Genomic DNA, 15,809 nt, shown 5'->3' with positions numbered 1-15,809 from the left:
CAAAGGTAACAACAGTAGCATGGCAGACACTAAAAACAACAGACAGTTAAACCTTCCTCTAGACAATCCCTGTTATTGGCACAAACCAAAATCCCTTCATTATAATCTAAACAGCACTAATGAATATTGCAAGGTTGACAGATGGGAATATAGAGCGTGCTCATAGAGGCATTGGACAGTGGCAGTTAGGGGGGTAGTAACACTATCTAGAAGCCAGATGGCCAACAGTGCCCTGCTCTCTAGCCCTGCTGTTGTTATACTGCTGACCCTAGAGGAGAGGGGTATCTCCAGCTTGCTTGAAAGCAGTCCTGAACTATATGATGAATATAGGAGAAGTGCAGTTTATGCCCAAACATGTGATTGAGAATGTGTAGAGGTATAAGATGGCAGAGTAGCGTTAACTACTGTACAGATTCCCAGCTTATGTCACACGTTGCAGCAGCTGGAGGATCTACTAATTACAGAGGTATCTTCTCCAACTGAAAGTTAAAGGATAATCAGATCAAACATGGTTATGCTATGGTTTCACCTTCAAGAAACAAGACATTGCATCACACATGCTCAATTGACCCAAAAGTTCTTCAATGCTCAACCTCTAACGTCACGTGCGCTGTTACAAGCATGTGTGTGGTTGGTAGTTTCTTACTGCAATACGCTTTGGGAGTCGCAGTTTACTAACAAAATATATATAATGCACAATTACTTCCTTTCAGTGAACCATATTTTAAATGCAGTTGTATGATTTGCACTAATAATTCAAATTCAAATGTTCAAACAACAAATCAAGCACTTGGTCTATATATACAAGGAATAGGACTGTTACTTTTACAAAGCAGCATGGGGAATCTTGACAGTAGTACTAGCAATACCAGCCAGCCAGTCGTGTAGGAATTCTACTGTCTTGACCATTGTTAATATGATAATGACAGACTAAATGGTGGCTATAAGAGCCTTGCTCAAGGCGACTTATTAAAAAATGAGCAATACCATACCAGTTGCTGTTAACACTAATATGTTGGACTTATTACACTAGAAGAAGAAAATTGTCTTTTGAGGCACCTACCTGTTGACTGATTGGTAGATACAGTTGTCCGTGTTTGTACAGAGCAGCAGGGCCCTCCCACCGGTCATGGTGCTAGCAGCTGGCATCCTGCACAGTCACACCAAGAGAGACACAGTCAGTTAGTAATATATTTGTATATTTGTGTGAGTGCATGGTTTGTCGAAACACACGTAAATTCAAAGCATATACAAGCACCTATATTTCAGATTATTGGTCAGGAAGTTGCAAAGAAAAACATTTACAAATCAAACCAACACAGAGTATAAATGTAGATAGTTAAAAATATTTCAGCTTGTGTTTTTTAACCAGATAGGCTAAAATGTACTAAAAAGTCAGATATACATACTGACAAATGACAGTTAGGTCAAAATAAGAGCTGCTCACCTAGGACTCCTCCAGGGTGGAAACAATCTAACTAGTGTATGAATGTAAACTACCAAATAGCTCAAACCTCTCATTTCTGTGGCTAGCAAAACTCATTTTCTGAACCAAGCAGCAGAGAAGCAGACCTCACAGTTTGCATGCATCCCCCAAAACTGGCAAAACCCTACTTGATTAGTATTAGGTTCCAGTAAATGTGCAGCATTATGGAAAATTTATGGAATGTATTTAAAACTCCAAAATGTAATACAATTGAGCTCAATTAGGAAAACGTCCCTAGCAATTGGAAGCCAGAGAAGGGCACTGAGTTCACCTTGTTTAGTTTATCATTCAGTGTCTTGCCTTTTTGTACTTGCCAGAACAGATTGCTGGAGTATTTTCAAGGCAAGTACTGTGCACAAACTTTCCTTTCGTACCACAAAATAACTTCCTTAATGTACTGTGTGTCTTCCAGTGCTTTACATTTCCCTCTGTATTTATTTATCTTATTATGGAAGTTATGCCAAGGCAACTGTGAGCCAAAGACATTATTACTTGGTCAGAGTATAATAAAACCAGATCCACTTGGAGCCATAGCAAGACCATCTGTATGTAACCCCACTGGTGAAAAGTGGGCATAGACCAGAGGGGCCTAGCATCTGTCTGGCACAGATGTGGTTAACATAAGAGAGGGGGAAGGTCAGGGCCAACTCCTGTTGGCAGGTATTCACACATTTGCTCTTAAGTAAATTCACAGAGAAACTAATACATGCTTTGCCACCCGGCTGAAAACCCACACACAAAACCTCATACAAAAATACACCAACATAGATCTACACAACCTGCCCAACAATCCATCTTCAGAACCAACTCATGGATGTGATGTGTGACTTCAACCAGATGTACTGGGATACTTTAGAGTATCAGAAGGCACTGCCTGTGCTCAGAAAATGAACCTGCATTAGCTAAAACTGACATTTCTCTCCCTTGCCCCCTGGCTTTGTACGGAATGTGAGCCTAATTCAGCTAAATTCCACAAATTGTAGTTCCAACTGGCAGTCAGAAAAAAGCCACAATGTCAGTATTACATAAAGCATTGCAGGCAAATAGCTGAACTCTTCCCTGAGTTAACAACATAATTGGCCCTCTGGGTCCAGTGTTTTGTAAGGATTCTGGGGCATTTCCTTTCTTCTCTTCCATGAAAGGAAAAAAATTAAAGAGAAAATGGACACTATTGAAAAGTTAAATAAAAGTAACAGCTCAATAGCCCTCCATTGCTTTGTCTTTAGCCCCCCATCAGCCCGAGGCCGAGCCCCCCCCCAGGGAGAGGAGGATGGTTTGCGTCAACCATTCACCGGCCTCAAGGCCCAAATTATTTTCAGCTGTGAGCCTAGCAGAGGTCACATGTTTGAGGGGAAACATCAACCATTTTTTTTTTCCTTCCTTCCCCTCCTGATTCTTTTCTCCTTACTAAAACCCACACAGACAGGAAAAACAGAAACCCTGCATGAAAAGGGGAGTGGGTATGGGGGACTATAAAGAATGTATAGAGCCTCCTAGTTTCACAGTTTCATTTTTCTCTAGGTTGGGTAGGGTGTTGAATATCACAGGGGGAGAGGAAAGATGGGAGATATAAAGAGAGGGAGCAAATTGAAGAGGAGAGTGGGGTTGGGGAGACAGGGGTTGTCAAAACTAAAGAGGAAAGTGGATATTGCAAAGAATAATATAAGTATACTGTTTCCCTGTAAAAACAGTGTAGGCTTTTAGGCAGTCCCCTTTCATTGTTTGGAGCCCCAAGGCCAAACCAGAAAGTGCTGTTCTGTGGAGATTTTTTTCTCTGTGGAGCAAAGGTAATTTTGTATTTTCACACAATTCTGACTTACTGGGCTTGAACACATCTCAAACTTGACTTGTACATGCAAGCCAGCTGCTTCTGAGCACTCGCGTGAAACTGACAACAAGTAGTGTCTTTGCATGTTGTAAAAGAAGTAAATTTGACATTATTGTTAGTTTTACAGCGTTCGGTTACTGAGGAAACTCTTTTTGGGAGTAGGGGAAGCTTTTGTCTCCTACAGCTATTGGCAACTATTGTTAACCCTGACCCTCAGAGCAAGATGGCCACCATAACAATGCAGAGTCTGGGGGAAGCCATCTGTTGAGGCCAATAAAAACATCACGGGAAACCTCCCCCTTCAGCCTTAGCCTTGTGAGGTGTGACAGGGAGTGGACATTGTGACAGCAGCATCTTGTTGTTGCAGAGATAATAATAACGACACTGTGACAGAGGAAGTGGTGGCGTTCAGCAGCTAGGTGGATGAGTGGTGGGTGGAGAAGTTCCTTATGACCCTTCAGATTAAAAACATTACACCAATTTATTCCAACATGTAATTCTAATTTCACTCCTAAAAGCCATTTGAGTCTAGGCAATAATGATGTCAGATATACATATCTAGGGACCCTATACTCTTTTCCAATTGGCTGAGAGACCAAGTGTTCCCCAGACGTCAGGTCTGCAGTTAGACCCTTCTCCACAGAACAGGTCAACTCTACACATTTGGCACCCTTTGTATACAAAATTATATTTTACCATGGTGTGGTCATAGAGTTGTCAATGGATCCCTTGGCACACTTGTGTAGAGTATGTTAGCAAGCACACAGATTACTCAGTGGCACGAACATGCAGGCCTTTCAACGAAGACACTTGGCCCAATTGGTTTTTGTTATAATTAACTCACACAAGGTTGGAGTCACAGATTGAATTAGAGAATCAGCCTGGATTCTGCACAGGTAAACGTGCACACGCACACGCACACACACACACACACACACACACACACACACCCCCCTCTGGGGTGTGAGGATTATCTGTAGCAGCCAGACACACGGAAAGACATAGGATCTGATGTTAAGAGTCCTCAGTAACACTGTGTTAGTGCTGGACCCTACAGTAACAGCTCTGTTATCAGGATTGTGTGAATCCTATTGTCAGTGATAGACTGTAAAATGTTATTTTTCACAGTGCAATGCAAGTGTAGACAATATCAACTCAGAGAGTGATATTCCGAGTGTCTGCCTTTTCAGTTTGTATCTGTGTTTTTGAGTCCTTGGTGCTAGTTATCTTTAAGTGTTAACTCTTGGTGATGACCAAGTTTTCTGTTGGAGTTGAATTAGCTTTATCACACTGTACGCAGGTGGTGCTGTCAGAGTTTCATTGCTAGCTTTATCAGGCCTCTGAGTTGTTGTCAGTGAGCTGTTGGCTGGCTGCTGCTATACTGCTCGGGAGGCCTGCCAGCCTCTCACCAACAGCTGCTTCTCATAAAGATTTCATCCACCCCTCTATGTCCCTACATCCCTCTGTCCTGCAGAAACAGCTAACACCATGACATCATCATCTCTTGCTTGTTCTTCCCCAAAGCACTCTCTTTTTCTCTCCGTCATTTTGATATACCTAAATAGGGCAAAGTCTCTTGCAGCCCACACTGCATTTCACAGCTATCAGGACATGGCGTCACACAAGATACAGAAAGGAAACAAAAGTCAGAGGCAGGCCCCAACCATGTCATCCTGATGGGTGAGGTTTTACGTAAAACTGGGACAAGTACAAAACACTATAGCTCAAAATGGGATTTATATACTGTATTGCAAAAAAAGATTTATTTCCTTCCACCCATGCTGAGTTGAGGACCCTATCCCCTACAAGATACAAGTCAGTATAGCATGTGCCAAAGCCTTGCCTGCACTCAATTTAACGCACCACTGCACGTTTAGCCTGCTCTTTCTGGAATTGCAAACTTGGCTGCTTTTTTCCTCCCTGTCCTTCAGTCTTTTTTATTCCTCCCTTTCATTCTCTCTCTTTCATTGCCACTCATTCTTGGAGTTGCAGGGACAGACGTATGATGAAGAAGGGAGTGATGGATAGGATTGAAGGATGGAGGGGGACTGGTTTTTAATAATTATAGCCTGTTTTTCTCTTTCATCCTGAAACGTACGTCTTAGCTCTGGCATATTTGGAGCACAGATTATTCATGTACAGCCAATTTGTTTTGAGCACTGCAAGGTTGCCAGATCTGACATGAAATGTTTGGTTTGAGCAATATGGGGATTTCACCGTGACTGACATGCTGCCTTGAACCAGTAGGCTTTGACAGGGTTCTGCTTGGTTCCTGAAGAAGTACAATAAGAAAGGTTGATGGTAAAGGAAGGGATGTATGGAGAGGAGGAGGGAAGGAGAGGGTTGGGCAAATAAACAATGGAATTTTATCTGGGCTCTCCAGTCTCCCGCTCTCTTTTTCCCCTCTCAGTTACTGTCTCTGTGTCCTGTTCAGGGCCCCTGCTGCTTTCCCAAGCTGATTTCATAGCAAGGCCTTGGACATGAGCCAAACAGGCCAACTCTACGATCTCTGCGCCTGTATCTGCTTGTGTCTCTGTCCATACATGCGATTGAAAGCCAAGTGTTTTACAAGCTTGGAAGCTGCACACTCATTGAATTTATCAATATTTCCTGCTGGTCACGTTTACCTCTCTCTCCTCCTAATCTTTTTATCTCCTTTCTTCACACACATTACTTTTCAATCCTTATCTTACTGCCACAGACCACAGGGAACTGTGCTGTATGATGTACAGTGGTAAAGATGCCGATCAGCTGGCTTTTAGGGACAAAAGACAAGCACATACAAACACATAAAGTTCTTGCACAAGCAATCCTGCTGCCCAGTGTCCTATTTGACCTGCTGTGTGTTGTCCTCTTGCCCCTCTACTTCTCCCCCTGCTCCCTCCATTGTTAGGAGAGGATGGACGTGAGACAGCATTGAAACTGCGTTAGCCAAAGAACCAGACAGGAACTGACGGGGGGACACCACAAACAATTAATTTATCCCTGCTTGCTTTTTGCTTATCAATCCACTCTAAATATAACACAACAGAGTCCATTGCTGTATTTGTAACGCCACACATATTTTCTTGTTATTGTGTTTGTTTATTACTGAGATTCTGATGGGCTGGGTGTCAACTGACTATCCAGCTGGGAGCTGGAAGAATGGGCCAAAATATTAACTCAGAAAATGTGTAAACAAACCTTAATTATAATGGGGGCCACAGAGAAAGCCATTATGGATGTAATTATGCACAAGCACAACGAAGAAACCAGAATGCTACATCATTTAGGAGGTTTACTATGCAATAAATGATAGTTATTTACTTGTTTGTGTACGCAATCAGACAGGAAGTGTGATGTGACTTGCAGGAAGTGGGAGTGAGACTGACCTCATGTGTCTCCTGAAATGAAGTCATCAAGCAAGTTTGTTTTGCTGAAAAATTCATCCTGTACAGTAAGAAATGTAATTCATTGTTGATAAATGGGACAGCTCTGACTACAACAAGGTCAAAGTGGCAGCAAACGGAAAGAAACCTCAGACAAACTCAGCAAAATCCAAGTTTGTCTGTCAGAGTTTACAAATGACCATAGAGTAACAGTTTAACCACAGGCTTTTAATAGAGAAGGTCTCCCTTTCCTTTTGGAGTTAGTGGCTTACATTCCACTGGCTGCCAATGGTGCTTTTTGCAGGCTATATAACAGGTGAAAATCAAGTGGATCATTGAAACACATTTGTGGAGGTTTTAAAACACAAAGCAGTGACCTGGTGGAAAACTGGATTATAAATGAATTCTTCCATCCCAACAATGACTTTTACTTATTGCCAACAAATACAAACAGGCCTTTACTAGCTGAATGAAGAGAAGCTACTTTTTACTAGAGCAAATGACAAGATCATCACACAGAGAAAAAGAAATGACAGAGGAGGATGAATCTGTCTTGGAGGCAAAGCAAACAAATCTCTCTCTATCCCCACCTCCGTCTGTGAGAGGGTGTCATGTTACGTCTTTTTGCAGAGTTGGAGCATCTGTCCTTCAACTCCCTCCCACAGACATGTCAACCCCTCCTCCCCACAGACAGAGAGCTCCCATTAGCAGAGCTCCTGACTCATCCCTAGTCTGCTCCCAATTACCCCGCTGGCTCCACAGACCTGTGCCCATGCCAACACATCCCGGGGCCTGCTTTTAAACAGCTCTCACTTTGGCCTGCACAGCCACATCCAACGCTGCCTCTGTTTAATCCCAAAATTTGGTACTTGAAGCTAAAGTACTATTCTAGCCTCAGCCAACATTGAAAGATTTGGTGACGCTAAAGCCATCAGTATGTGAAAGTGACAGAAGTGCTTGTTGGATTGTCTAACAGCATCTGAAACCACAACGGCAAAATCAGAGGGGGACAAGTTCTATGACTTTTAGAAACAGATAATCCAACAGTCACAGCAAATTACTCAATAAGTGGCCAGGTGAGGTGGTGAGAAAGTCAGCAGGGTTTGTACTTCTCTCCAAAGTTCTCTTTTTCATTCTTTTCACAACTACACTAACAGTTTTCGCTTGTAAAATCAGCCTCATATAGTAAGACATATACATATTTCTGCTCCTTTTTTAATACTTTGCTACTTCATGCACAACCATATTCTACCGTTTCTATTAATAATGTTTTAGCCATGCAAGCAGCTTGGCTCTAGGGACAACAATGATGGTCTGTGCATGACTTTAGTCCAGACTGAAATATCTCCACAAGGATGGAGAGCTATAAAAGGTTCTACAGATATCCAGCTTAGCTTGAGGATATATTCTTTATTGTATACTTAGGTGATCCTCTGACTTTTCCTCTCGCAATGCTGGCAGGTTAAAAATTTCACTTATTCAGGAACATATCCAATATAACATCTCATTTGTGGTTTTGAGTGCAATGACTTGACAAGTTTGGGATGAATTTCCATTAAATAAGCTACAGACATTCTAAGATACATTATATTTTTTTAGAATGCTTACAAGCTAAATAAGGACGGTGCACATATACGTATACCTGTCAAACATCGACATTAGCATGTTAACTTGCTGACCTCTTAGCATTTACCTTAAAACCCTGCCATGCCAAAGCACAGCCTAACAGAGTGCGGTTATATTCTAAATCAAATTTTCATCTATTTGTGTTGGACAATAGAGCTATTCTGTAACTGAAAAGTGTCTGCTATTACTTTAAATCTGTCTGTATTGAGCTCCCTTCCTTCCAAAGACAAATTAGTGCACACCATGGGCTCATCTGGCAGTAAGAAACAAGACCTTGGTGTAGATGCACCTGCGGTTGGAGCACTGTGGTTGCAGCAAGCATAAATCATCAATGACAGAGTAAGTAAGGCCATTGACAGGAAAGCTCGCCAAACAAAAGAAGCCATAGAGCTCTTCCTGGCAGTGAGCCTTGCCGACTGTTTGGGATGCAGCGATGAATTTCAATAGATGAGGTAATTCATAAACTGCCACAGGTAATGTGCCAGGTGATAGACACACACACACCTCTTCTGTCATCTGCAACCAAAGCTGTATTCTGTTTCACCTACCACACCCTCAAACAAAGGAGACAGACATGACATGTGCACCTCAGACAATACCTGTCTCTTATGTTAACAACTCCCAAAGGGCCTGGATTTTACGTGTCAGGAAGTGTCACTAAATACACCACAATTCACAGGGGGGGGGGAAGACTTCCAACACTATTTATACTATACATTTCTGAGTCTAATGTAAAAACCTTTCCTCTCTAAAAAAGGCTCAGCCACAGCAAATGTACAGCAGTGAGTGGACCTACAGATCCTTTCAACAATAACCTGGCTTCTTTAACACACTAACATTATTTTCTGGGCTCCAGATCAAATTTCTCCTCCAAGCCGCAGTCTCTCAGCTGAGCTCCAAAGCCAAAATCCTCTCCTCTCTTCTTTCTTCCTGTTTTTCCTACCTTCACATTTTAAGGGTTCCCCTTGAGAGTTCCCACCAGAGCTCCCCCGTCCCATCCCTGCTCTCCTGCTCCTCTGCATGCCTGCACTGAAACAGTTTTTTAACTCGCCCGTCGATCCCCGGAGGAGCTGAGCAAGGCGAGAGCTTGGGAAAATGCTCTTCCGGAGAGTAAACTCCAGAGTCAGAGTCAGAGCCAACGTTTTTGACCTCCACACACCCAGTGACTGACAACTGTGAGTCTAAGCCAAGACTCACAGTTAAGACAAAAAACTGAGACAAACAGAGAGGGGTGTTTAGCACAGCCAAAGCAAGCCAAACTAAACTGATCAAAAGGTGTGCTGTTCCAGCCATTCCTCCTCAGGACAAATTTGACTAAACACATGGCAAATGTACTTTGTAGTAGAATGTTAGACAGTTAGCAAAGACTAAATAACAGCAACTGCAACATGCTTTTTCTTTTTGCATTGTATCTCCTATTCACGTCTGTTGCTGTACATTCATGAGGTGTTCAACATTTTAACAAAACAGCTATTGTAAATGTGATATAATCAAATCCAACACCCATACTACATTACTAAATTATTCTGATTAAAAAAGAAAGTATTTACAATATAATGACATGGAGCAAAAGAAAGTCACTCTAGTATTTCTGAAACTGCAAAGAGCAAAACATATGTGTTCAACCATTTGATTAATCATTCCAGCATTATATCAGAAATACTGAACAATATGACAAGGAGAAAAACTATAAAAAAAAGACTGATGTAGACTGACAACAGGTTCACCAAATAAAACTTGACATTATATGGCTGTATAGGAAGGATGATATTATTGCAAACATCATTACACTGGAGACACACGGCAAAACCACTACTTTCCCAGCTCTGGAGCTTAACAAGACAGTATTTAGATATGATTTGGTATGATCAAAGCTCAACTGTGTCTGCAGTATGTCTGCAGTATCTACTCATTAAGTTATTTCACTTGGATAAACCTACAGACATTGTTTTAATTATCATTATAGAGTGGATCCCTTAATTGACAGGTAAACAAAATTATTCGCATTCTCAGTCATGGCTGCAAGATAATAAAGAAGAGAAGAAGAGAAGAAGTAGAATGATGATTTGAAGGTCATTGCTCTTCCAGTTTTCCATCTCAAATTTTACACACACAAAGCACATAACCAAACTTACAAAGCATGCGGTAGCTTTTTCCCATTTTGCTTGGAATGCTCATTATAACATGGCAACTGGAGCTTAAATCAGCGAGCTGTATAGCCACGTTAGAGTTGCACTTTAAACACAGATGGACGTATTCCATTGCCGACGGCAGCCTTTCCGACGTACAAGGTATTTTTCAAAGAAAAGAAAAGGTATATGCTTGTTCACATGCAACTACGGTATGTCAGTGGATGATTGTTTGTGTTCATGGGTCTGAGTATGTGTTGGTCTATATATCCATGTCTGTTTGAGCCTGTGTTTGGCTGTTTTTCTGCATGCGCTTGCGTGTTTGTGTGTTTTCGGGTTTATGCCACCGCCACATGCTGCCAGCGGGCACGAGCTGCAAAGCCAAACCAAGCTTGAAACACTTGGCTTTTGGGTAGCATCGGTTTGCTGTGATGATTCTCTCAGCCCACATCAACACCCTGCCAACAAACTGTAGCTTTTTCTTTGCCTTGTCTCCAGACTGAACTCTGCTAGAAATGTACATTCCATAGTGTAGTCTGTTCAAACAAAGCGGAAGGACAGGGATTCATCATGTCATATCCTGTTAAATGTCCCAATTAGTGTCGGAGCCACTATTTTCTCTCAAGTCATGGTCAAAGTTCTTTTTAATACAACTCAGACACCTAACAGAGGGAAACTGCCAGACAGAGCCACAGCTTGCAATGCAACCGGCAGTAAGAGAATGCATATATGTGTGGCAGGGTTAAGGGTGCATCTAATAAAAAAAATATGGCCAGTTGCCAACTGGATAAATGCTTCCAGTATCCAGTGCCCAGTCTGATGGTATGCATTATCCATGCTTGCATAATGTATGTGTGTTAGTTTGACTCTTACAATGACAAGGTTACGCATGCGTAAGATGGTATTCATTATCCATGCATCTATGAATGTGTGTGTGTGTGTGTGTGTGTGTGTGTGTGTGTGTGTGTGGGGGGGGACAATATGTCCCCCACCATAACTTTAAAGCGCGAGAACTTATTTCACCATCACCACAGGACACATTCTTTCTGAGCATGTCACCGTGGTGACAACAGCAGCTCAGGGACAGCAGGAGATTGGCCGCCCCACCGAGTGCCTGTCAAAAGCCAGTTCCCATAAGAGAAGGGGTATAGTATGCTGGCTGTAACCACCCAAAGGCCTTCTGTCACTTTTCTGAGCAGAAGAGAATAGAGAAGACAGATGTCACTGGCAGCATCTGCACGCACACACAAACACACACACACACACACAGACACACACATTTGTTAAATGTAAATGTAAATCGTGTCTGCATGTAAATCAGGCATCTAACAGTTAACTCTCTTGTAAATTATGGACATTCAGCTAAACACTGTTTTCCTGGATGAACCTAGACTCTAGTGACTCATACCAATCATCATGACCAATTTCTTCACTTCAACATGCTCCCAAGAAAGAAATAACAAGCTGATTCAGTTGTGAGAGAGGACAGACTTTGTCAAGGTGCTAAACATCTGGTGTTTGAGTTTCAGGAATTGTTTTTTTTCTTACAAAGCATGCATAGTAATAGAAAAAAAAATCTGTAACCCCTACTTAGCAGATTTAAGACCTCATGCGTTGCATGTCTTACAGTTTTATTTTTCAATTGCCAACACACTAAAATGACTAAACTGACACACAGAGTGCAAAGTCTAAACACATGTTCTGATTTACACACAAAATGGCACTTTCTAAATGCACTTAACTAGTTCTCTGCATAAGACAAAACAATCTGACATATAGTCACATGTTTGCCATTTTAAACCACTGCAATTCAAAATGACACCACATGAGCTAATTGGCCAATATATGTACCGCATGGCCAAACACCTCAATGGTTAATTGTTACCACTTCAATCAGAAAGTAAGCACTATGAAAAGACTACAGGTGAGCACCTTTTTCTTTTCTTTTACAAAAATGAAAGGAGCCTAATTATTTTTCTTGCCTCTTTTTTCCTATGTATTTTCTGCACATGCTTAGTTTACGTTTTTTTGTGCGCATATTTATGTTCAGTCTAATGTAAATATATCTGCTGAGCATATGTTGCACTGACTTGTTTGATGAAAAATAAAAAATAAAATAAATGTTTCAACAGATGTGTGTGTATCTGCAAATATTTCTGAGCATGTGAACAATCGGAAGGCTTTTCTACAATTTGAACTATGGCAAAGCATACTAAAGATGAGAGTTCCTTTCATTATGCCCAACAGTGGTTAGACAAAAATTTGGTAATATAAATAAAGTGTGTGCCATTTGGTGTAAAAGTTTATGATAATGCTGTATGGGGTTTTGGTTGCAGTGTTTCATTTTGCAGGCTATATGAGGTAATTTGCAATTTGGGTGTTTGGATTTGTGAATTGTGTGAAGTATTTTAATAAAAACCAGACTAGTTTGCAAAATTGTGTTTTAACAATTGGAAAAACTTGAATATGTTCCGTCAGTGTGTATTTATACTAGAAATGATGAGCCACAGAGAGTGAAAAGAGAGATGGGCATTGGGCGAGAATGCCACAAATATGAGTGAGATAATATTTTGGTGTGAAATATAGAAAAGAGAGAAAGAAACCGAGGACAATGCAATCAACGAAAATGCCCAGATAACAAATGAGTGTGTGCCTGAGCGTAAAAAGGATCACTTAGAGAGGAAGACTGACATATTGAGAGTCTTAATAATCTGATTAATGAATACAAGGTTACAAATACCCTTTTTTCCACCATAGTGCACATTGTCTTCTCACACACACACACACACACACACACACACACACACACACACACACACACCTTTACAAGATTGCAGCCCACTTATTACTACCTTGCTGACTAGCAGACAGACAGCTCTCTGTCTTTATCTCCAACTCTATAAATCTTCTGCTCACAGCGCCTGAGAGTCCGCCAGTCTCAATTCAATAAACTCTTAACTTTACCCACTTAGGTAAATACAATGTCAGGACAGACAAAAACAGGACACCAGAGGTATGAGGATTTGTGGTCTGTAAGAAACTGAAACTACACTGATGAAGCGGTTTATGTATGCCAATATGAAAATAACACTGAATTTAAAAGGAAGTGCACAAAGTTGTCCCAAATCAAAGAGTACGCCAGGTGCTATTACAATCAAGCATATTAAATGAAATGTTCCACTGTTGCATGTTCCATCTTGTTTTGGGGTTTAATGATTGCCCAGCAGTTTGAACTATAAAAGGCCGGAGGAAGCTGTTGTGATGGATTATGTTGGCTGTATGTTAAGGGTCAGTGCTTGTAGGACATAGCAGACATTCCTGTTGCACTGTGGTAAGACATGCAACAGAGCATCTGTTATCTCACATGAAATGATATTGTTGAGTCACAACACAATGATCCATGGATATGCTTTTCACTTAAATATGCCATGGGGAGTTTTTGACCACTAGTGGTCACAGTACTGTAGAGCGATACTTTGAGGAAAAGCTCCCCATATTATTTGAGTTCTAACAGCACATGCAGAAAGGGCATATTATATTTGCATGCCACAAGCAAAGAAATTGAATATTACACGTTTATTCTGGTTGCAGTTGGCAGTAATAAGGGCCACCTCCTTTGGAAAACATATCATGAGTTGCTAATCAGGCCTTTACATTAACCTGCCCAATGCATAAGTAAACAAAAACCTATTTACCTAAAAACCAAGTAATGTCTATTGAAGGAAATGTTCAAGAAATGTAATGTAAAAGCCATGCCTGTTACCTGCAAATCCCCAAATTATCATTTGGGAGCAGCGAGGTAACGATTCAGCAATCAAGAGAAGAAGAAGTTGGTCTTGCAAGTTTAATAATATTTTTTGTTAGTAAAGGATATAAATCATTATCCTTTTTATATTTCCTGGAACATATCAACTTCTTAAGTTACATTTAAACACCTGGTGTTCATTGTACAGCTGTTTCCTCTAATCACTCAGCAATCAAACAGTGTGGCCAACATTGTGATATCTTTTTAATTTGTTCCTTCATCCATATGTTGAAAAAGACGGATTTTGCAGGTAGTGCTGTTTTTTGTATCTGTTTAGTCACTGTGACTGTCGCTCGTGCTAATTGTCAAGTTTGTCTATACATCAAACAAACTGCTTTTGCCGCTGGATATTCAAAATGCATAATTTCATGTGCATCACAGAGTTTTCAAGACCACAAAGCATAAGGTGGTTAAATAAGAAAATGAGTTGTAGGTTTAACTATTAAGATCATACCTCCAAATTTTAACCGGCACTTTGGCACTGGCAGTTGTATGACCACAGGTACACTGTAAAACTTCCAAACCCATTTGCAACCAACTGTTTATATTACGCCTGATCATGAATCTACAAACACCTTGTTATCCCTGATCCTTGACAAGCTGACTTTTCAGAGCCCCCTGAACTCCTCTGTCCTCCCTGGTGAGGTATCCACCCCTGCCTGCCTCCTCACAACAATACAGGCACTGGGACGCTGCATGAAGAGGTGCCTTTGTTCACAGTGAAGAATGCTCATCTCACTAATTCTCTCCTCTTTTCTCTCTCCCCCTCCTTGGAATTTGTAGGTTTTAGTGTGCACATTTTTGTCCAAATGGTCACCAAACCATCTTTTTACATTTTCTTTTCATTTAATAAGCAGATATGAGCTGACAACTCACAGTCATTGAGTTTGTGTTTGTGTGTGTGTGTGTGTGTGTGTGTGTGTGTGTTTTAGTGTGCACACTTTTCACCAAATGGTCATCAAACCATCTTTCTACATTTTCTTTTCATTTAATAAGCAGATAGTAGCCATTGAGTTTTTGTTTGTGTGTCTGTGTGTGTGTGTGTGTGTGTGTGTGTGTGTGTGTGTGTGTGTGTGTGTGTGGGGGGGGGTACTTCAGTGAGGTACATATGAGTCTCTTGTGGGCAGCAGTAATGGACTTGGTGCAGACAGTTTGAGACTGACTACTTGAGCAACACTCAGGCATACTTTAACTGGAGCCAAAGCAGTTCAGAATGAAATATGGCTCAAATAAAAACAGACAAAACCACATCCTTTACCAACATTTACCATCTATATAGATTAAAAGAAGCACATAAGTACATTCTGTACATGGACACACCCATGCTGACACATTCAAGGTCACGCGCGAACGTGCATTTAGAGTGCAGAGTATATGTGAGAAGGCCAAGTTGATGCACATGCATTAAGGGGGATCATTAATCAATGCGATGCAAATGATTGTCAGACTAAACAGACCAAAGAAAGTTTAGTATATAAAGTATGTGTTAAATATGTTCAGCTGGAAAACAAATTGTTACTACAACTTTACTCACTTTGTTTTTGAGAACATTTTAAAAAGTACATGC

General features: G+C 41.0%; 1 protein-coding gene across 2 annotated transcripts in view; it reads right to left on the bottom strand.

The window, feature by feature from the left end:
* Positions 1 to 15,809, bottom strand: part of si:dkey-82f1.1 (DENN domain-containing protein 2A) — a 35,519-nt gene that overhangs the window by 18,648 nt on the left and 1,062 nt on the right. For both annotated transcript variants that reach the window (XM_034878851.1, XM_034878850.1), the window contains exon 2: positions 1,064 to 1,150. In XM_034878851.1, coding sequence (XP_034734742.1) covers positions 1,064 to 1,149 — 86 coding nt within the window. In that variant the 5' untranslated portion in view covers position 1,150. The remainder of the gene's footprint in view (positions 1 to 1,063; positions 1,151 to 15,809) is intronic.

This window comes from Etheostoma cragini, chromosome 8, assembly GCF_013103735.1.
Source record: "Etheostoma cragini isolate CJK2018 chromosome 8, CSU_Ecrag_1.0, whole genome shotgun sequence".
NCBI classification, from domain to species: Eukaryota; Metazoa; Chordata; class Actinopteri; order Perciformes; family Percidae; genus Etheostoma; species Etheostoma cragini.
The sequence above is the reverse complement of the archived record's forward strand: the minus strand, read 5'-3'. Positions and strand labels throughout refer to the sequence as shown.